The sequence below is a fragment of the Rhododendron vialii genome, chromosome 10a (assembly GCF_030253575.1).
Source record: "Rhododendron vialii isolate Sample 1 chromosome 10a, ASM3025357v1".
NCBI classification, from domain to species: Eukaryota; Viridiplantae; Streptophyta; class Magnoliopsida; order Ericales; family Ericaceae; genus Rhododendron; species Rhododendron vialii.
In genome coordinates, this window is record NC_080566.1 from 3,577,773 (window position 1) to 3,600,289 (window position 22,517).

Consider the following 22,517-nt stretch of genomic DNA (forward strand, 5'->3'; position numbering starts at 1 on the left):
CCTGAATTCTGAATGAAACATTCGAGTTGTGGATCATGCACTCACACTTACACAATGGATCTAAAATTTTCCTAGAATACTAAAAAATATTTAAAAAATAATCAACGGTTTGGATCAATTGTGTGTGACCCCAAACTAGAACCCACAATTGATCGGTACCCCGTTGGTCCCTGTAGAAGGACCCATGTCACACGCTCTTAATTAAGAGAACACACTCTATGATGATCAATCAACAATCATTTAAAAACACACCTACAACAAAGCATGAACCATAAACCATAAGGTGTTTGGTTAATTCACTGACACAAACCAGGAATGGTCTAGTCCTTATAGCTTTTCTTAAAATAAATTCACAATAATCATAACAACTAAGGGCCAGAAAAGGATGTGATATGCTTTTGGTCAAACTTGGGCACTGATCACTTGTTCATTTGATTGGTGAACAAAGTCCATTTTCTGATTCCACAGATTCCGCAACGATACTGTACAAAGGGGTACAGCTAGAGCCTTCCGATGAGAAAGAAGCTCTTGAGATAGGCTTAGCATCGATGGTCGCAACTTGGGCTTAGGATCTAAACATGCAAATGCCATTGTAGCAACTAGAACGATGTCCCCCGCAACTATTGGATTAGTTGGAGGCAAAAGGCGTGAATCTAGGACATCAATTATCATCACGTTTTCGCTAGGAGGCGACGTCAAGGACGATAGGAGCTCTCCAGGATGCCTCCCCATGATTGTTTCTAGTGCCACGACTCCAAAACTATAAACATCACACTTTTCAGTCACAACCATGGTATATGCGAGTTCTGCACAGACACAAAGATCGATTTTAAAAATAACCAGAGACATTTGCTTGGAAGGTGATAAAGGTGATATTCGTACCTGGTGCAATATATCCATAAGTGCCAGCAATTACAGTTTGGTTGGATGAATCAGGACTCAGTAGTCTTGCAGTTCCGAAGTCAGCAATAAAAGCCTCCTGTTGAGAGTTCAAAAGAATGTTGTTGCTCGATATGTCTCGATGAACAATTGGAGGAGTGCAATCGTGATGCAAGTAGGATAAAGCATGTGCCATTCCCTCAACGATGTTTACTCTTTGGATCCATCCAATTTCACAAGCTTCGACATCAAATCTCAAGGCACAAAATAAGCTTCCTTTTTCCATGCACTCGTACACCAAGAACATGCATCTCTTGTGCAAACAAAATCCGTAAAGCTTCACAATGTTTTTGTGTCGTACATTTGTCAACATTTGGACCTCGTTTCTGAAAGAATGGTCGAACGCAGGGTCTTCTGCTTCCAACCGATGAAGTTTCTTCAAGGCAACTACTTTTCCACTTGGCAACTGAGCTCTATACACGCTTCCATATCCACCTGTTCCAATGCAATATCTGAGGTCAAAATCATTTGTTGCTTTGATGATATCTTCATATGCAATTCCTCCATCGTAATTCCATATGGAGCAAATATTCCCATGTTTGGTTGCTCTTGCGTCACTTTGGGTTTTTTGGGTCTTACAAAAACAAAAGCACGCAAAAATCCCCAGCAAGGAAAGGAAAATCGTGCTAAGGAGAGGAACGACAAGAGTAAGTGTCATTGTTCTCTTTTCTTTGTTGACCCTGGGGGTTAAACAAGGGGAGGAATATTTTCGATGATAGCAAACCTCACAACAATCATTTCGAGATCTATTTGGGATTTGACCCTTGAGATGGTCGTATGACAAGTTGAGAGTTGTTAATAAACAAAGACAAGCGGGAATTTTTCCAGAGAGGTTATTGTGGGAGAGATCCAAGTACTGCAGTTGTGGCAAATATGTAAGTCCGCTGGGTATGGCTCCAATTAAGTTATTTCTACCCAACTCCGAATACTCCAAACTACAGAGTCCTCCTACCTGCCTTGGTATATTTCCACAAAGCAAATTATCAGAGACCTGCAAAACCTTCAGGTTCTTCAATTCACAAATAATATCCGGGACAGGACCTGTGAGGAGGTAAATCCGGAGATCCAAGTCAGACAAACTTGTCAAATTCCCTATTTCATCAGGTATTGGACCGTTTTTCATTGAATAGAAATGACTAGATAAATAGCCAATAGATGAAGGGATTGAACCATTAAGGATGTTGGAACTCATATCCATCACCCTCAAACTCTTTAGGTTCCCTATTTCTGGAGGGATGCAGCCGCTGAGTTGATTTGAACGGAGAGACAAATAGGTAAGAGCACTTAAATTTCCAATAGATGGAAGGATTGGACCATCAAGTTTGTTAAGAGAAATATTCAGGTTAACCAAATACTCCAGCTTACCAATTTCATGAGGGATTGAACCATTAAGGATGTTGGAACTCATATCCATCACCCTCAAACTCTTTAGGTTCCCTATTTCTGAAGGGATGCAGCCGCCAAGTTTATTTGAACGGAGAGACAAAAAGGATAGAGAACTCACATTTCCAATAGATGAAGGGAGGGGACCATTTAGGATGTTGAAACTGATATCCATATCTACCAGACTCTTTAGGTTCCCTATTTCTGGAGGGATGCAGCCGCTGAGTTGATTTGAATGGAGAGACAAATAGGTAAGAGAACTTAAATTTCCAATAGATGGAGGGATTGGACCATGAAAGTTGTTAAGAAATAGATTCAACTCAATCAAATTCTTTAGCTTACCTATTTCCCAAGGGATGGGACCCTTGAGTTGATTTGAATGGATAAACAACTTGGCCAGACTAGACAAATTACAAATAGATGAAGGGATTGGACCTCGAAGGTTGTTGAAACTCAAATCCATCTGGACCAAATTCTTTAGGTTCCCTATTTCTAGAGGGATGGAGCCGTTGAGGTGTATTGAATTGAGATACAAATGGGTCAGAGTTCTCAAATTTCCAATAGATGAAGGAATTGGACCTGCGATATTAGTCTCAGATAAGTCGAGGTGGACTAATTGGGTGAGGTTTCCCAAGGTAGGAGGCAGAACACCTTGAAGATCAAAGTTGAAAGAAAGGTCAAGGTGGGTGAGCTTTGAGAGATAAGCAATTTCGCCCGGAATTCCCCCAGTTAAGGAGTAATAAGACTGACGGAGATCAAGATATTCAAGATTTGGCAAGGAAGACCAATTCATGTCTGCAAGATTATTTCCATAATAAAAATAATGACCTCGCATCTGAATGACACTTCCTGCGCCATTGCAAGTGATGCCCTCCAAGTTGCAATGATTTCTTGAAGAAAAGTTTCCCCACCAACCGCTATTAAGCATAGCTTTCGCCTCTACTGAAGATGAAAATGATGACGATGATGATTCTGCGGATGACGGATCTAAAAATAGAGCTGCCATGCTTATTGCTAGGAGCATAACAGAATAAACAGAAGAGGTTATGGTATTATTCCACATATTTTGAAGTAAGTGTTGTTTTTGTAGCAGCAAAAATATTGAGCATTGGATGCAGAGAACAATGCTGAAGAGGCTTTTATAAAATAGTTTTTGGGTCAATCGACTTGTTGACCCGGGCACTAGGAGTCAAGCACGCCAGAGTCTCTCTCACTTTTCTAGTCTTTAGTCTACCTCTCTAGGCTAGTTTTGGCTTAATAAGTCAAAAAAAAAAAAATTTGTTTCCATTCAACTTTTCTTTTGTATTTATTAATTTTGCATCAGGCTTTTGGGATTTATTGATTCATCACATTGAAAAAAATCGGGAAAATGAAAAGAAATTATCGAAACTTATAAGTTGTTGAATAAAGACAAAAATAAGTCATTTTGACTTTAAAATCACCATTCTGCTCCAATTGAAGAATCTTTCTATTTTGTAGCTGGAAATGAATTTCCACCTGGATCTTTCCATAACGATAAGCATTGTGTGCCCATATTGAACGTTGGAAACGCTTAGGAAAATAGGTCTAATATCAAATCAATATAGGTATTGCTGTTCTGGCATATGTAATTCATGTCTAGAATTTTTTGCTTTTTAACAGTTCGAACTATTACTCTCGAAACCTTTGAAAACACTGAAAATCGTTAATGGAATTCAAAAAGAATGTAACAGCTAGATGATGGAATCGAACAAATAATGCTGTATTCTTGAGTCTAAAACACTAGTTCACTTCAAAGTCATCTGGAAAAATGATCATCATGTTATTATTTGTCTGATAGTGTACTAATTACTATGATCAACAATTGGGTAACTCTGAGTCCACAATCATGATCCTCGAATCCTCAGTCTCGTAGAACATGCAAAGAAGAATATGTCGTCAAAAATTAGTTTGATCGAGACAGGTGCGAACAAGTCGCACTTGGTAGGCGCGTTTCGAATGAGTGCTTGAGTACCACCATTGATATTGCGCTCTCTTGATGTCGTGTGTGTGGACTGCGAATGTGTGCAGAAAGTTAACAGGGAAAGTGAGCTTTACATATAGGACCACACATATATACGCGGTATTTAAGTGAGAGAGAGAGAGAGAGAGAGAGAGAGAGAGAGAGAGAGAGAGAGAGAGAGAGAGAGTTAACTAACTTGAGATGACTGGGGTTAATTGATCACTATAACAAAGAAGGCTAAATTCGTTGAAACAGAGCCGATGACTTTGGCTTGACAGCTCCCTGTTTTTGGAGTAAAGAATCTCAGTGGCCTACATTTTGGAAGCCTTTTGATCTAAAATTACAGAACTTTTTGAATTAGAATCATCTGCTTTTCATTTACCTGTGCAGAAGTAATGTTAATTAGAGGCCGGGGCACACGCTGCGCAAGTCAAAAATTTGCATATTTTTTGTTAAAATTTGATCAAACAACCGATAAGCGGGAAGCTATTGTGCATACCCTATTAAAAGTCGGCTACTCCCTCTATCCCTAAATGTTTGTCCGGTTCTCAAAATGGGGTCTTAAAAGTAATAGACAATTTTTGCTAGAAAAATTTCATTTTTTTTTCAACAACTTATTATACTTTTAATTTGTGAAAAAAGTAGGGTTTTTTCTTGATCTTGATAAAAATTTGTTATTTATAAGACATCATCTCACAAATTGGGGTTTGAGACTTTAAGAAGGACATGGTTGTTGGTGCAAGCTTCTGTGGTATATCGGTATACCAATCAATAAATGATTTACAAGCTTCTATGGAAGACTTTTGAGATTTTTTAGGAGTATGAGAGAATGAGGAGAGGAGAAGAAATGAAGAGTCGGTAAAAACTTAAAATAATATATATGTGTATATGTGTGTGTGTTTCAGGTAAGGACCCCGTATTTTAGCCTAAAATGCGGACCACTCAACTGCTGTTGGATCGTGTTTTTAATGGTTTAGATTTTAATAAAAAAATTTCGGGAAAAACTTAAAAAGTGTGTTTTCGATGGTACCGGTAAGAGTAAGTTTATCAGTCGGTATCTATTCTACCTCGTGAACAGTTCACAATTCTATTTTACCTATCAACTTTTTCTTTCACAACTACACCAATACTATTTATTTTACCTAACACCAATTAAAATATATATTTTTTCCCCTCTTTCACCAAAACCCAAATTGCAAATTGGGAGAGAGAGAGAGAGAAAGGGGAGGAAAAAGAATAGAAAATTCGAAAGCTGATAAACAGTGCTACAGTAAAGGTACCGACGATTTGGACCTTTTAGACTTTTTCCTAGTCAAAGTAGCTAATTTTGCATTTTGCCTCTGCTGGTGTTGATGCTCTAAGAATACATCCGCGGATCTGGACCATCAAAAACACAATCCAACGACAGTTGAGCTACGTCCTCATTTTTGTGGGATAAGGGCAACCTTAGCAGAAGCGCCCTATATCTATCTATCTATCTCTCTCTCTCTCTCTCTCTCTCTCTCTCTCTCTATATATATATATATATATATATATATATATACACACACACACACACATAATCTGGATCCGGTTAGGACCACTTCAGGTTATATTATACTATACATATAGATTATATTATACATACCTATTAATAATATTATATGGATCGGTTCGGCCAGGATACTTGCTTATACCAAACCTAAACTGAATCTGGGTTGTTGTCGTGATTTTAAAACCAAAACCGCCCAATGGGTCGACAAATTTTAAATAAAACGCCCCCTTCGACTGCAACCCTTGGCTTGTACTATCTGACTGCCACCCATGGCTTGTACTATTCGGGTGAGTCAAGCCAACCAGGGTACGAATTTTCCTTCTATCCTTCAATATCGTTTTCCTCAAATGACCCTCGACTTTTCAAGTTTAAATGTCTTTCTCTTCTAGTAAATATGTATTGTGGTCCTCTACTGAAAATGGAAATGACGACGACGATGATTTTGCAGATGATGGAACTGCAAATGTGCTAACACAAGCTGCCATGCTAATTGCTAGGAGCATAACAGAATAAACAGAAGAGGATATGGTATTGTTGCCCATTATTTAAAGTAGGGAATGACTTCGGTGTCCCCGGTCATTTTGGGGACACCGTAACTTTTGGCATAACAAAACCATTATAAGTATAACCAAAATCCATTACAAGCATAACAAAACCATAGAAAAACATAACCAAAACCATAACAAGGCATAACTTATTTGTTATGCCTTGGTTGGGTTTAATTACGCCTCGGTTGATTTTTAGAATATTCCTTGGTTATGCTTTGTTTGGATTCTGTTATGCTTGTAATTGATTTTAGTCATGTTCCTAATGGTAAAATTATGTCAAAAATTACGGTGTCCCCAAAATGACCGGAGACACCATAGCATCATCCTTTAAAGTATGTGTGACTTTTGTAGCAGCAAAATATTGACAAATGGATGCAGAGAACAAAGCTCAATAGGGGTTTTAAAAATATTTTTTGGTCGACTTGTTGACCCCGGCACTAGGGGTCAAGCAAGCCAAGAGTGTCTCTCACGTTTCCAGTCTTTAGTCTTCCTCTCTGAGTATTCTTCACTTCCAAAATGTTGTAGTCATTGAATTGCCAAGGCACATATGAGAGAGAGAGACTAATGACTTTTCCGGTCTTTCTTCCTCTGCATATTCTTCACTTTCAAAAGGTTGTAGTCATTGATTTGAGCGATGACTTGCGAAGGCACAGATGAGAGAGAGAGAGAGAGATAGAGAGAGTGAAGACTTGCTAATTGCTATCAGCGATTCTGTTAATCGTGTTAAAAAAAGTTGTTAATCCAACTTCATATTTTGCTGGAAATTCAACAGTCACCGTAAAAAATATTTAAGCATCAATCTAGAAAAACAGATTATGTGTAAACATTGTCATGGAATTCTGCGTAACTATTCATTCACTAAATGTAAAACATTAGTCTAGTCTCAAACATGGGTGTCATATGTTTCAAAAACAAAAAATTTAACATATATTGGCCACTTATTCTTTACTGAAAAACAGTAAGTATCCTCCGTCGTCAAATGACCTAAGACTTTTCAATTTTGGAAGTCTTTCTCTTTCAATATTAGTAATTCACACGCCCTTAAGAGAACACACTCAATGCTGATCAATCCACAATTATTAAAAAACGCACCTATGGCATGCCTATACGACTTTGGAAAGTTTTGAGAATTGAATTCTTCTTCAATTCTGAATCATAATACAAAAATTAAAATCACAACAATGCGGAGATCGTTTTCTTCTGCAATTCCGAAGGCTTGTTTCAAGTATACAGAGGTAATGAATTCACGAATTGAATGCCTCGTTATAGAATCTATGATACTGCTTATTGTTCTTTTGTAAAGTGTGGTGTTCTTGTAGGCACAAGTGCGGTTTCTCAAGCTTCCACGCATTTGCCGCTACTAGCTTACGCATTTGCCGCGACTAGCTCCAGGTCCTAAGTACCCCTGTGTTTATATGTTCCTATCCGTCGAGTAATGCCTCAAGATTTCCACATCTTGAACACATTTTCACATTACCTCGTCAATACGATAGAACACAAACTAGAAGACAGAAAAGTACTGCCACTTCAATACTAGCCCTGTTACGGAACAGCAAATTAATACACCATTGCTCCTTTCCCTAAAAGGATGAAATGGAACGCGGGCTGAACAGTAGGTAGTTATACAGGGTAATCCTCGTTTATTTTAGAAGAGGACATGCCCCCAAAGTGCAAAAATACTAGTAATCTATACTATATACTCTTTTAAATGTACGAGGGTGTTTTCTACTTTTACTTTCCCACAAATACCCCTATCAATTGCCACAAATCACTGCCCCACCCCACCCCACTTCTCTTCCCCACACCTGTTCCCAACCGATCCGATGCAACACTCCAACGAAATCATGATACAAACAAACAACGGTCTCGCAAACCAGCTTTACCGCCTCCTTCCGTTTGCCCATACTCCTCAACCGCTTGACTCCACTGGCAACGTCCAGGCCTTCAACACCTCACTCCGTCTGCCCATATTGCTCAATCACTTGGCTCCACCGCCGACGACCAAGCCTCCAACTCCAACAACATACCGGACTGAACTGAAGACCATTCCAGCAGCAGTCCAACTAGGCCTGTCAATGGACCGGATTCGATCCGGATCCGATCCCAAAAATCCGATCCGGATCCGGATCCGAATCCGATAACATCGATCCGATAATCCGATAATCCGGATCCGGTAATTCAATACGGATCCGGGTCGGATCCGGATCGGATCGGATTAAATCCGTTATCAATCCGAATCCGAACTTTATTTTTTTTTTAAATTTTAATTTTTTTAAAAAAAATAGTAAAATTTTTATTTTGAAAAAAAAAATGTTTAAGAAGTTGTATTTTTATTTTTATTTTTTATTTTAATTTTTTTAATTTTTTTTTCTGAAAATAATTTTTTTTTGAAAAAAAAATTGTATTTTTTTGAAAAAAATATTTTTTTTTGGCTAAAATTTTTGAAGTAAAAAAAGTTTCCGGATCGGATTCGGATTTTCGGATCGGATCCGGATTTTTCGGATTCGGATCCGGATTCTCACTATCGGATTTGAGTCTTATCGGATCCGGATCGGATTGTGTCTTATCGGATTCGGATCCGGATCCGGATCTGTCGGATCCGGATCGGATCCGGCCCATTGACAGGCCTAAGTCCAACACAGGTAACCCATGCATTCAACTTTCCCCCTGCCTTTGATTGCAAACACTCTCTCCTTCCCCCCCTTCAAAGACATCTTCCACCAATGTCCACAACTCTGTAGAAAAAAATTCCACACGCAAACTGTTTGACAAAATGCACCTTTGAGTTCTTTTTAAAGCATGTATTCCACTTTCCCCCTGCCTTGAGTTGCACCCCCTGCCTTGAGTTGCACCAATGCCAACAATTCTATATTATACCTTTATAACGCACACCAACTGTTTGCTTGAATGTGCCCAGAAAGGCAATTGTTCTCATCTGTCTTGTTGTATTTGTTGTTGTTCTATTCTGTGGTCCGGAATTGGACAACATACAACGTGCCTTCTCCAAAAGAGTCCTGTTCATTCGTTCAGCCACACCATTCTGCTGAATGTACGAACGTGTTTTCTACTTTTTGCTTCCCAAAAATGCCCTTAATACCTGCCCCATCTTAACCATCTTCCAATCGTGGTGGCACCCTTTGGTTATCTATCACAACTGCCGGTATGTCCCTGAGGTCCCTTCGGTTTGAACCACATACAATGGCAAAACATATTTGCCCAACAGGATTGGGAATTGTCTTCTTCTCCACACTCTCTCTTGAATATGAGTTCCCTCTGCACTCTATTCACGCAGTATGCACCCAATCAAAGGCATTCTCGTGTAGGTGACTCAACGTAGAATTTGAGACGGAAAAGGGTAGGATGGATGACAAGAGTGACACTTTTCCTTGCAGGGCCGCGAAGGTGAGTCAACCTTCTCTCTCTCTCCCTGGAAGAAAACATAGATAATACTAATACCAATCATGATGAACATTTTTCATCATACTGTATTCATATTCCCACATTGCGGATCTTTTCCGAGTGCGAAAACCCACAAAATATTCCAGCCGCACCCATGTTTTGTATTGGTGGAAATGCTTCTAACGTGTTCGACAAAATGCCTTTTCCATATTGAATGTCAGTGGCTTTGTAGGAAACATGGTTCTCCTATTCTTTTTCCTCTTTATAAGTCTTATGTTCTACGTGTAGTCATATTGACACATTTCAAAAGTTACATGATCAATCGTGGTGGATTTTGATAGCATCATCTATGGATTAAAATGATACTAGAACTTATGGAGCATTTTTACCAGTTTTTTTTTTTCATTTTTATGTTCTCACTTCTCACTAGCATGTTCACTACTTCCGTTGGCTTCGTCCTCGTCCATATATGAGTTATATGTGTACTACAAGTCTACAACTTAATCGAAACTGTTTATGGTTCCTGCCTGTACAATGCAACTATTTAATACGCCAGTTGCTGAGTATATTCCTCTACAAAACATACACGTACTACAGTATGAATCCTTATCAGCCAGAACACGAACTCATTCCGTAGCTTTAGATATGGGTCGCACTGCCTGCTAAGATCTACTTACCTATGGCTCAGGGTTTAAGATCAAGGAGTTTAGGGCTTGGGTTTAGCGCCTTCAGGGAAACATTGTGTGCGCAAATTGTTCGACACAATTTCGCAATCCTTATTTGTAAAGAAAATTGCTAAGATCATTGTATTACACTCACTGGTACAGTACAAAATTGTGACGCTAAGAATCCTCTCTCTGAGTCTCTGTCATACACAGGATTTTTGGAGAAGAAATGGTGTTTTGATGTGCCAAATGGGGGATCTTTGTTATTTTTGCAACGGTTTAATCTTATTTGAATACTTGAGTTTATTGGGAGTGGGGATGTGTTGTTTATACAAATGTGGATAAATTGTGGAGATAACGCATGAATGGGGTTCAACAATTCTATGTCTGTTGTGAACTGCATTTCTTCAAATATACCAGTACTAAAAACTTGTAGACCTACAGATGGTGGTGACTTGGCCTTTTTTGGCTAAATAAGCCAACTAGCTTTTTTTTTTGGTACTCAAAAAAATTTTACATTTGTTAGTTTCGCGTCAAATTTTTGTGGATTATTGGTTCGACTCAACGAGAGGAATCAAAAAAGTAAAAGTCCAAACCTTTTTTTTGGAATAAAGACGAAAAAATGGCTTATTTTTGTCTTTATTCAAAAAATTGGGTTCCGATTGTGATTTTTTACTTTTAGATTTCTCTTGTCATGACGAAACAATAATACACAAAAAAATGACATATAACTAACAAATGCGGAAAAAAAAATGAGGACAAAAAAATAAGCCAATTGGCTTATTTAGCCAGAAAGACCCAGTTATCGAAAGTTTACATGGCCTTTGAAGAGGATATAATGTTGTAATGGTTTGTTGGTATTCTTGTTGAAGTCATTGTTTAAATCTTATTCAAGGAGAAGACATATATACTGGATTTAGGATCAAGAGATTGAAGCATGGATGCCCCCTCAGGGTTGCACTTTCTAGGTAAATTGTCCATGTTGGTGGTAGATTATTCCAGTAGAGGTATATGTCTAAGAGAGTGCAGGAACCATAGATCAGTTTCAGTTTCTTTTAGCAAGAATAAACAGTAACTAATAAAAGAGAGGTTGCTTTATGGCCATTTCCCATTAATCTTGAGAGTCACTAGCATCTTTTATATATTGTCCTAATATTTCGCAATTGTTTATTATAAAAACTAGAAAGACCAAGCAAGGATCAATAAGCATCATTCAAATATTTTCTATCTCTAGAATTTGGTTGATTAGGATGGAAAGTTTTACTACTGTTTAATTTTATTACTGTCTGTTTGGACATTAATGGAAGGAGTTCAGTATAAGATTTGACACTCCACTTTCAATGTTTCATACTCAATTCTTTTCCTTCGACAGTTAAGAGAGTGTTAGAGGCTAATAGTATAGTTTGATAAAGGTTTTCTATACTATTTGTCTTCTTGTACATTGTCCTCATTGCCATGTTGCAGGGTTAGGACCCTCTTTTCACTGGATGAGTTGCTAACTAAGTTTTTGGAAAGAGATCAGAATGAACTTAAACCGTGAGGGGCCTCAAGGCAGCAACAAGAGATAATAGTTGGGACATCTGTGATGCATGTGAGATCGTGGAGAAAGGCTAACAGAGTTTTTATGATTTTGAGAGAAGGATAATGGATTGGTTCAACGGAATTGGAGCATCTGCTGTTCACCAAAGAGCAAAGAGGTCTTTGAGAGATGTGGCTTGCTTAAATCAGGCCCTTCTGGCCAAAGTAGCTTGGCGAATTCTCAAAAATCTTGGTTCATTGCTTTCTTCTATTTTTCTAGGGAAATATTGTTGGAGACCATAGTTTCTTGATGCAATTGCACCTTCTAATGCATCTGGAGAAGCATTATGTAGGGAAAGGAGCTGCTGGAAAAATGTCTGATATGGTGGATTGGGGATGTAACTAAGATTAGTGTTTTTAAGGATAAATGGATTCCCAATGTGGATAACCCGTATGGTGGAAGAGGAGTGGAGAGATTTTTAGGAATGAGAAGTTTTGCTTTAATTTGTGGGGTAAAGGTTGGGGTTTAGGTCTTCGTCCGAAGTTTCAGCTGTTCATTTGGAAGGTGATACATCACATTTTGGTGGTTAAGGATGCTCTGTTGAGAAGGAAGATTGATATCAATCCGAGTTGTCCACCATGTATAGAGATGCCAAAGACAATTGAACATGTGTTTGGGTTGTGCAGTTTTGTGCAACGGCTTAGAACCCAATCATAGCTAACTTAAATAGTCAAATGGCTTTGATGGATTTTGTTAAAGGTGTTAAAGTGTCAAGACATGATTTTAAGGGTGTTCACAATGTTGATAGAGCAACATTGTTGTCTTATGTAAATTTTAGGTCTAATGGGATGTTCATATTTTTTACAAGAAAATAATAATAATCTTGACTTTTGTCATATTGGGAATGAATGCCTTATCCTTGTTATTGTGCTACCTGATTTGTTGCCGCTAGACAATGTAGTCCCAAGACTTCAATGAAGAGTACCTGGTAACTTCCACGTGTAACGCACGTGCTACTCTACTAGTATACATAAAAAGACGAGACGAGTGTTCTCACTTTTCGAATATACATCTTTGCTATCTTGGGAATCCCACATAACCGAAGGAAACTCCTTCAGTTCTGCTGATACATTTATGAAAGGACAAGAAAGCAAAAACGTAAGAAAAGAACGACTATCAAAAGTGAAAACCCTCCGTGATTGTGTCACAAAAGTACGCTCCTCAATAAGTCTCCTCGTTCGGACCATTTGTTCAACGAAACCATGCCTCCTTTTACGAATCCCCAGGGGGAACCAATCTTCCCGAGGAAGTCTCTCCCAAGGACACAGATGCCAAGGATGGGGCCCAAACCCTAGCACTCCTAGCTCCGTTACGCAAGTTTCTGGGCCTCAGCTTGCTCCAAACCTTCTGAAAATCAATCACATGGAAAATTAATTTGCCCCAAAAGATGGCTCAACTCTCCGAGGAATCCCATATTTAGGTGTGGGACAAAAGCAAACCATAAAGCAATTAAGTTAGATATCATCCTTGGGAAGAGATATAGGTACACCCTTAAGAAGAGGAATTGCGCGGAGAAAACTAGATAAGGTTCCATCATCAAGATCTCCTTCGCATAGTTGCCTTTCCAACGGTACAGAAACTTCAGACCTCTTTCGGAATAGCTCCCTTGATCTTCAGTCAAATCCAATATTGGGTCAAGACCTGAACATGAATAAAGACATGGGGTACATGCATAGTGCATTTAGAGGAGGAAAATATATGATGAGAAGAAAATGAACATCCAACCTGCCTCTCTTTTACCCATTTAGACTATATTTGCATATGAAATTGCTTTTAGGATTTTAGACAGAAAATCAGACTTTCATGACAGATATCTCTTTTTGTTGGCTTTACCCTAGCCAAACTTTGACTTTCGGTGGAGAGAATAACTAAGAAAATTGGAGAATTGGGGGCTGCTCAATACAGCAGCTGGGAACCGAAACAGGGGATCAGAGAAGGGTCTCTCTGGACTTCAAAACAGCCGCAGGAAAAGGGGGAAAATAGGGGCTGCACAATGGACGAAAGATTCTTTGAACCATGATATCGAGTCTTTACCATCCGATTCACAACCAATATGGAGGACACGCTATGAATTCCGTATCTTGAAAGAACACTGCAGATATAACAAACAAAACAAATAAGCACTTCATGAGGAATACCAAAATGTCAATTTAGACAGCAGAGAATAGAAAAACAATAGCTCCTTTCCCTTTATTTACTTGGTTGCCTTGAGTCGACAGATTTTGAGATCCACCAGGTTATTCCTTAAATTAAATTAAAGGATTGATGATAACAAAACCAAAGAACCCGAAAGTCAAACTACATCTACTTAGTTAGGAATAGCGATTTAAAAGATGAATGGTTTGGATCATAAAAAAAATATCTCAATGACTTTCATCTAAAGACCACTGGAGAACTGAATCAAACTTTTGTTTTTGTGTTTTTAATAAAAAAAAGTCCAGGAGAAAGCTTGACTTTACATTTCACCTTTCTCTTCATATTTTTTAAAAAGTATACAACAATGCCAATTAATTTTAGGTTGAAACCCTCCAAGAAATCTAACAAGTCTAACTTCCTCTCTGACTATTCACTTCCTAAATGTGGAGCTGGTAAGGCATAGATGTGAGAGAGAGAGAGAGAGACTGATGACTTGCAATCATTTTTTTTTTGGTCAAGCGGAAAATCAAGACTTGCAATCATTGAAACTGTTAATCCAACTTCATATTTTTACTGCCGGTCTAGAAAAACAGATTATGTGTTAGTAGAATTCAAGTGCCGTTTCGGTTTCTCCAAAAATGAACTTTTAGAAAAAGAATGTAATTTTAAATTCAAAAATTATGTGTTTACGCAAAAAAAATTCCTACTAACATGAATCTTGTTTGATAGATCTCATTAAGATATTTTAAAGGGTGTAAAAAAAATTAAAAATATATTTTTCATTTTCATTACATTTGAGTTTGAAATTGCCTTCCTTTTGAAAGAAAATGTTTAAAAAGAAAGCGGAACAGAGCCTCATTCACTAAACGTAAAACATTACTCTCAAGCATGGGTGTCATGTTTTAAAAAAAATTAATGTAAAAACTCTGGAATTAGAGATGAAAAGGCTTGCAGAATATTGGCCACTGATTCACAGCCAAAAAAGTCCACCCAGGGCCATTTTCCTTCTACCCTTCAATGCAGTTATCATTAATTAAATGACCTAAGACTTTTCATGTTTTAAATTCTTTCTGTTTAAATAATTTGTAAACCCCTATAACTTTCCAGATATTATTGGGTCCACACACCTTTAAGAGAACTCACGCAATGATGATCGATCAACAATCATTCAAAAACGTTCCTTCGACACAACATGCATATACAACTAAGAGTTTAAGAGTGATCAGATTCTTAATCATAATATACACTACGGATTAATCACAACAATTTGGCGATCATTTTTTCCGGATCAATTTGAAGCGAACTACAGTTTTATCAAGTAGTAATAGGTAAAAAAGAGAGAATAAGAATAAGAAAAAAAGAAACTCGTGGTTGCAACATTAATCAATGTGTTATCTTAAGGTGAAAGTACATGAACACCCCCTCAACTATCACTTTTTTCTCGTAAACAACCCCTCACATTTAAAAGCGCCTCACATTTAAAAGCGCCCATGGAGACCTCCTCAACTACTAGAAATGAAAAAAAGACAAACTCCGTTAACGGAATGGATGAATTGGCAAATATTCCCTTTCTATTATTATACGGGTCAACAAACAATCCTGTCTCTGTCTCCCTCCCTCTGTTCCAACCGAACAAACCCCAACAATTTGCCATTTACCCACTTGATTTGGTAGAGTATGAATCTCCTGGCGGTTGTTATGGTTGGGAGTTTTGATCATCAGTGGAAGAAAGTAGTGGTAATGGCACTGTTGCTGGTGTGCTTCTTCAACGTGCTCGTTGGCCATTTTGCGGTGGCTCAGCTTCAGAGGACGATCGAGTCCGGTAGTAATAGTAGGGGTGGGGAACTGAGTCGGCGACACCTTTTGGCCAATGGACTCGGCCTCACTCCCCCCCATGGGGTACGTTATTAATATCTCTCTCTCTCTCTCTCTCTCTCTCTCTCTCTCAGTAGTACCCCCCATTTTCTTCCACCCAAATCGATCCACCACAATGACGACTTCAGAGACGGCCGCGCCTGCGCTATGATGGGGTGTCAATTTGCAATCGTTTTGGCTCGCTCGAGATCGTCTCGAAAAGAAGATCAAGGTTTTGGGGTGCAATCGATCAATATGTGCACCAGTTTTTCAGGTTTGCAATTTTTTTTATCAGAACCTGTGGGCAGCATGCCCTCTGGAAATTTCCGGATTTCCAAACACGAGAGCCCGGAATCGAGGGAGCGCTTTTAGCTGGACGACAAGTGCTCGCAAAATATAGAGTCGCCACTCGGGTTTTGAAGGTCCGACACCTAAGGAACCATATTTCGAAGCACTTGCCGCGCTAATTTGATTTGAAAAAGTTTAAGGAACCAGTCCGTCATAACCATATCTGGGTTCGGGAGCCAGGTTACGAGAGGGGAATGGTTTTAAGGCACCCCTTTCGCCCAATCCGGAGATCGGTCTCTCCTTAAGCATTTTGTGAAAAAGTTTGCGATTCTTCTCTTACTAATCAATTTTTAGCCAATTAAGGCGGGGAACAGTTAATCAGGGGTTAAAACTGTAACACTTTGCAACATGTGATCAAAGATAATATGAATGGATTGCATGCTCGAAAAATAAATGAGATAAAACCCAACACTGTTACCGAGCATTTAAACAGTGTCTTGATATGAATAAAGCACAGGCAGCAGCCAACTTGCATGCATGGCTCTGCCAGCATGCAAGTCAACAATCGCGCGACCAACTCATACCATCGCGCGATAGTTATGCCCTTCCAACAGGTTTAATTTTATCTCCTTCTGGGCTCTGGAAGGACCAGTGCACACCCAGGATTCAAACCAAGCAGTTTATATGTACTGGAAGTAAATAATTATTACAAACATAATGAACAGAGAATAAATACAAACCCTTAAACAGTGGAGGCATTTAAACAATGGTCATGGACCAAGCTGCCCATGCATGGGCAACCACTGGAAATAGACAAACCATCGCGCGAGTGTCATGACTGGACTTTCAGGAATTGCTTTGCATGCCGGGGCTCTGAGACATGTTCAAGAGCAACCCAGGGCATCCCAAAGTAACTAACTAAGCAAATTAAGCTAAGCCATGGGTTTTTAACATGTAAAATAGTGGAGTTAATTCTAATCATGCTTCGACATAACTCGTTATGCTTAAACAGAAAGGAACCAAAACCCTATCCCAGCGAGGACTGTCGCGCGACAGCTAGAAGCATCGCGTGATTGAGTGAGTCCATCGCGCGCAGGAGGATTGGTGTATGATTCTTGTAACTCTGCTGACTTTAGAGCCAGAACTGGTATTGATTACCAGTCTTGGCTCTGCCAGCCCCCCTCAGGGATCAAGATAGTAAATAGTAGGAATTATACCTTTGTTTGAGTGTTTCGAAAATGGATTGAACAAGGTAGTGTAGCTTGGAAAATGAGTGTATGGATGTGGTTAGAGTGAGAAGATATCAAGTGTGTTAGTGTTTGTAGAATTTTCTTGCTTGAGAATTGGTAACCTTAGACTTGAAAGACTAATGGGGTATATATAGAAGGGAGGTGCATGGTGGGTGGAAGGCTTGGCCTAGCAACCAACCAACAAGGCTGGTCAGCCTCCCTTGGTGGAGAAAGAGGCCAACAAGGTGATGGGAGTGGTTGTGAGGGTGGGGAGTGGTTGTGAGGGTGGTGCAACCTATGCACCTGCAAAACACTGTTTAGTCGTTGAAAACGAGGTTCTTCAGGACAGTAGCCCCCTGATCATCACAAAATTCAGTTGGAAAAAGGTGAAAATGACAGGTGTTGACCATTGTGCGAGGGAGTGACTCCATCGTGCGACAGTCAAAACTACCCCGCGATGGTCAACAGTTAAGGCTGTGACTTTGACCAACACCTGGTAGATGAAGCATCGCGCGAGGGTCTCAATAGGTCGCACAATGGTCAAACCTGAGGTCAGTGTTTTGATTTAGGGTTTTGGGATTTAGGATGGGCTCCACTCACTCCAAGCTCAAACCATTTCACTCTCAAGACTGTTTTTGATCTGATTCATCATCGGGGAAACAAGAAATCGAAAAACAAAGTAAAACAATTGGGAAACCAGATTGGGGTGTCTACAGTACGGGTAACGTCACGTGGAGCACCATTGACTGGTACGGGTAACGGCAAAGACTTCTAGATACCCCTCCAATTTACCCAAAAAAGTCAATAAAATAGAAAATGCAGACAAGTATATACAAATACGGTGCACCAAAGGATCGAAGAGTGGATCAGTCATTTGAACAAACTCTCCTTGGGAAACAAAAGAGATGGACGGATGGATCGTCGCTGATTTGATAGTTGGACGAATAGATCGTCGTTGATTAAAAATCGAACGGATGGATCGTCCTCATTGATAGTGAACAGATAGATCGTTGCTGATTGAAATCGAACGGATAGATCGTCCTCATTGATAGTGAACAGATGGATCGTTGCTGATTGAAATCGGACGGATAGATCGTCGTTGATTGAAATTGGACGTGTGCGCAGGCAGACTACTGCTGGGGATTCAAAAGTGCTCAATTTGAAAGTCATTTGATTCATGACGATAATCAAAATTGCTGTTGTGTCACACCTAGAGACAATGGGCCTTCGTAACATGATCGGGCCTGCCTAGAAGCTGGGTTGGGCCTGGAGGCCCAAATAAACCATCGCGCGACAGATCCACTCCGTCGCGCGAGGGTTGTCTGTTAGGGCTTGGATCTGGAAAGAGCCCAGACCCGGCCCAAACCTGTTCCACACCTTTAAACTTCTCAGGGACGTTACAGAAATAGTTTCAGTCGGTTCAAAACCTCTCTCAAACTTCAAACTCCTCTCAAACTCTCCCAATCCCACAAACCCTCGATTTCTTCACACAATCAAGGAACCCACGCACAGTAGCAAACATGGCAGAATAGGGCAATGGCGGTGGAGAGGTAGTTGATCGTCCGAAGGATGAGGAAGGACCCATGGAGGTCGAAATAGCAGAGCAACAGCCGATGGGGGTTGTCACAGACGTAGGTGCAGTGAGAGCAGGCGGTGGCGATGGCAATCAAGGCCGCGAGCAAAAGGTTGGTGGTGACAAGGAGCATCGCGCGACAGAGCCAGATCGTCGCGCGACGGAGGCGGCTGGGACCGTCGTGCCTAAGATTGAGCCATTAGACCCGAGCCTAGCCGTGAGTGGCTCGGTAGTGACTGGTGGTGATCCTGGAGGCGCCGATAGCAGTGGTGTTGGCAGTGACGGCGTCGAGCTGAGTGAGTCTCCGTCAAGGGATCCGGCAAGAGGCAAGGGTGTGGCATCCGAGGAGGTAGAGACCACAGGGGTTCCGTTCGTATACAGGGAAGAGAATGTGCTCTTCTGACCTACGACAACATCGTCGGGTCACAGGCCGATCACGAAGCAGGATGTTATAGAGCTCCTGAGCGATGAGCAACTAGACCGATTTTTAGAGGATAACCCTGCGATAGGGGCTGCCATTTTGGAGGCTCGGGAGGAGCTTGAGAGAGTGATAGCAGCTTCAAAGGTTGCAGCGAGGGCCGAGAGGGAAAGAGCCGAGGAGGAGGAGATCCTGAGAGGTATGAAGGCCGAAGAGAGGACCGGAGCGAGGGTTTACGGGCCCAGAGTGATGGCAGTGACAGAGGCAGAGGGACTGACCCGGGTTCCTTTTACAGCAAAGGGGTACATGCCACCCATACCACACTTGTTTGTGCTGTCGGGCTTTGCGGCGTACAAGCCACGATGAATAGAGTGCAACTCCGAGCTCATCTTGAGAGATCCCGAGACTCGTATTTTGAGCAACTGGACAGAGGTAACCTTCCAAAATCCCCCTTTATAGTTTAAAATTTGAATTTACCTGCTTGTACTTTAAATGTTGAGACACTCGAAAGCAAAGACCAAATTGCAATACCACGATCTTGTCATTGAATGCCATGCATGGAACATAATAACTTGAACCAACCATCCGTTGCCAAGTTACATTGATTACCTAGAACTTGAGAATGAAAGCCTTGCATGCTAACATACCCTCTTGTTGCTCGTATTATGTTTGACACAAGAGAGAGCGAGGCAGAGGGACATCCGCGGCTTTGGAGGTGCGTGTAGCTCTTTGGCACTTTACCCGAGTTTGCCTGCCAGGGTGAGGCAGTTAGTGGACGAGGCCGGCTTTGGGGAGTTCATCCAGGCGCTTACACCGGCCAGAAATGACCATGCCGTTCTAGTGGTGCTCGCAGAGAGGTGGAGGGACACTACCAACACCTTTCACTTACCCATAGGGGAGTTGACAGTGACACCGACTGACTTTACGGTGATCACCGGCCTGAGAGTCAGAGGCGAGCCTATCCCGTTTGATTCGGGCATTCAAGACGATCCTGTGGCTCTAAAGTGGTTCTTGGGAGAGGTGCTCAAGATTGAGGAAGGGATGGCATGGTACAGGCAGTTCACCAAGTACCTCAAGAAAAAGGTAACGACTGAGCAAGAAGCGGAGCAGATGGCTCGGGCGTACCTGTTGTATCTCTTCGGCGCAACCCTATACCCAAACAGGTGCAGTAAGGTCCACCTGTCATACTTGCCCGCACTGAGGGAATTGAGGACAGCCTCATGCTTCGACTGGGGTGGAGCGGCACTAGGCGCGGCCTATGGTTTCTTGGGCGACTCATCGAGGACAGAGATGAGCACGGCTGGATATTGGAAGATCTGGGAGGTATGATTTCAATAGAGTAAAGCACAATTTCATATTATACTTATATCCATTTGATTGCATGGCCTGCTAGATCGTATGTTCACATACACTGATGACTTGCTTTGCTTGTGAACCATGCAGCTTTGGGCGTACGAGGTTTTGAACATGTGACGTCCAGTATCCAAAAGCTTGGACTTGGGGATTCTTCCGCGCGCGCACATTTGGAGCAAGAAGAACATGGGGGAGAAGAAAGGAAGGGGTGACCTGAACGGCTTTCGGATATACCTTGACGAGCTCCGACCCTCACAGGTATGACATGAAACTTTGACCGAACAAGGTACACAACCCTTTGTATTGCTTTAATACTGTCGTTGATCAATACTTGCAATGTTTCCCTATCACGTGTGCAGGTCGAGTGGGATCCGTGGAGGGTGGCAGGGCCAGAGCCCGAGTACTTGGCTAGGAGCAGGGTTGTGACGGCGAGCAGAGTGTTGCTGGAGTCTGCCTTTGGTTGGCAGTGGTACTTAGGAGATCGGGTGACACGCCAGTCACTTGGCCTTGCTGAGTTCCAGGTGCCTGGGCCACTTCCACCACGGGCCTCACACACAGGAGAGTACACGCAGGCAGAGCTGGAGACATTCACGCAGCCTGACACCGACCTGACATGCCACTTGCGTCCTGATATGGATTACACGACATACCAGAGGAGCATTTGGCAGGGCCACTAAGAGTCCGGGAGTTCAGAGAGTTCTGGAGTCAGGCTCATGGAGCTGCTGAGGAGAGGAGGGCTGCAGGAGAGAGATAGAGCGGTGGCGAAGGCCGTGTGAGATGAGGCCTGAATGGACCAGTGAGGGGCGGGCCCCCAGAATTGTTGTGGAAGATAGCAGTGGTAGACTCTCAGGGCAATCCAACTGAGCTACACCTAGCCCCTGCCAGGGTTGAGCCTACGCCAATTATCGTTCCAGTAAGACATCATTGTTTCCTTTCATTGCATATCACTTAGAATTGAATTATCGCTGAATTGCCCTGATAACTCCCAATTCACTATTGCAGGTACCAATTGAATGGGCGAACGAAGTTGTTCGTCGCATGCTTGCACTGGAGAACGCAGTAAGAAGAGCAATAAGTGGTTTGCCATTGGACTTGCGCTATCCAGCGCCAACTCCATCACAAGCGGCTCAGAGATCTCGATACATTCCTGCTTTCGATACTCGATGTATGCTTCCTTGATTAGTGCATATCATGTTTTGATAACCATTGATTTGGAATTGATCATACCTACTTTCAATCATACAATATGCACAATATATACTAATGCACGAAATTTACAATGTAGGCACAAAGGCAGGCGGCTCCTAGGAGGAAGAGCGCTAGAGATCCTCCACAGAGGAAATTGGCAGAGAGGACTCCAACTCCTCTGGTCACTACCGGACGACAGACGAGAGGTCCACAGCCAACCACCACGAGTGAGGAGGCACCCACGAGCGGCTGTGGCACACGCAGAGGAACGGTACCAAATTAGGATGTGCCAAAGGCCCTTGCAAGACGAGCCGGTTCGTAAAAAGCGACTAATTTTGCCTGAGGTCTCTGAGGAGAAGGATGACGAGGAGGAAGAAGAAGAAGGAGAGGAAGAGGAAGAGGGAGAAGAGGGAGAAGAGGGGTCATCCGACGACAGCGGCTCTGACGACA

At 41.4% G+C, this 22,517-nt stretch overlaps 2 protein-coding genes across 2 annotated transcripts; one reads left to right on the forward strand and one right to left on the reverse strand.

The window, feature by feature from the left end:
• Window positions 1-219: 219 nt before the first annotated feature.
• Window positions 220-3,536, reverse strand: LOC131303874 (MDIS1-interacting receptor like kinase 2-like). Its single transcript, XM_058330936.1, has 2 exons — window positions 883-3,536; window positions 220-806 (listed from the first exon to the last, which is right to left on the reverse strand). Exons 1-2 carry the CDS (start codon window positions 3,383-3,385, stop codon window positions 403-405), a joined length of 2,907 nt encoding a protein of 968 aa, XP_058186919.1. The 5' UTR covers window positions 3,386-3,536; the 3' UTR covers window positions 220-402.
• Window positions 3,537-19,888: 16,352 nt separating this feature from the next.
• On the forward strand, window positions 19,889-20,999 carry LOC131302749 (protein MAINTENANCE OF MERISTEMS-like). Its single transcript, XM_058329558.1, has 3 exons — window positions 19,889-19,958; window positions 20,206-20,849; window positions 20,970-20,999. Exons 1-3 carry the CDS (start codon window positions 19,889-19,891, stop codon window positions 20,997-20,999), a joined length of 744 nt encoding a protein of 247 aa, XP_058185541.1.
• Window positions 21,000-22,517: the final 1,518 nt, after the last annotated feature.

What these genes read in the sequence shown, in the direction of transcription:
- LOC131303874 (XM_058330936.1), bottom strand. Translation starts at nt 3,385, where the DNA reads ATGTGGAATAATACCATAACCTCTTCTGTTTATTCTGTTATGCTCCTA. An exon ending in TTATGGATATATTGCACCAG is followed by an intron (nt 807 to 882) that starts GTACGAATATCA and finishes GTGTCTGTGCAG; the next exon opens with AACTCGCATATACCATGGTT.
- LOC131302749 (XM_058329558.1), top strand. Translation starts at nt 19,889, where the DNA reads ATGAATAGAGTGCAACTCCGAGCTCATCTTGAGAGATCCCGAGACTCG. An exon ending in TTTTGAGCAACTGGACAGAG is followed by an intron (nt 19,959 to 20,205) that starts GTAACCTTCCAA and finishes GTTTGACACAAG; the next exon opens with AGAGAGCGAGGCAGAGGGAC. An exon ending in GATATTGGAAGATCTGGGAG is followed by an intron (nt 20,850 to 20,969) that starts GTATGATTTCAA and finishes TGAACCATGCAG; the next exon opens with CTTTGGGCGTACGAGGTTTT.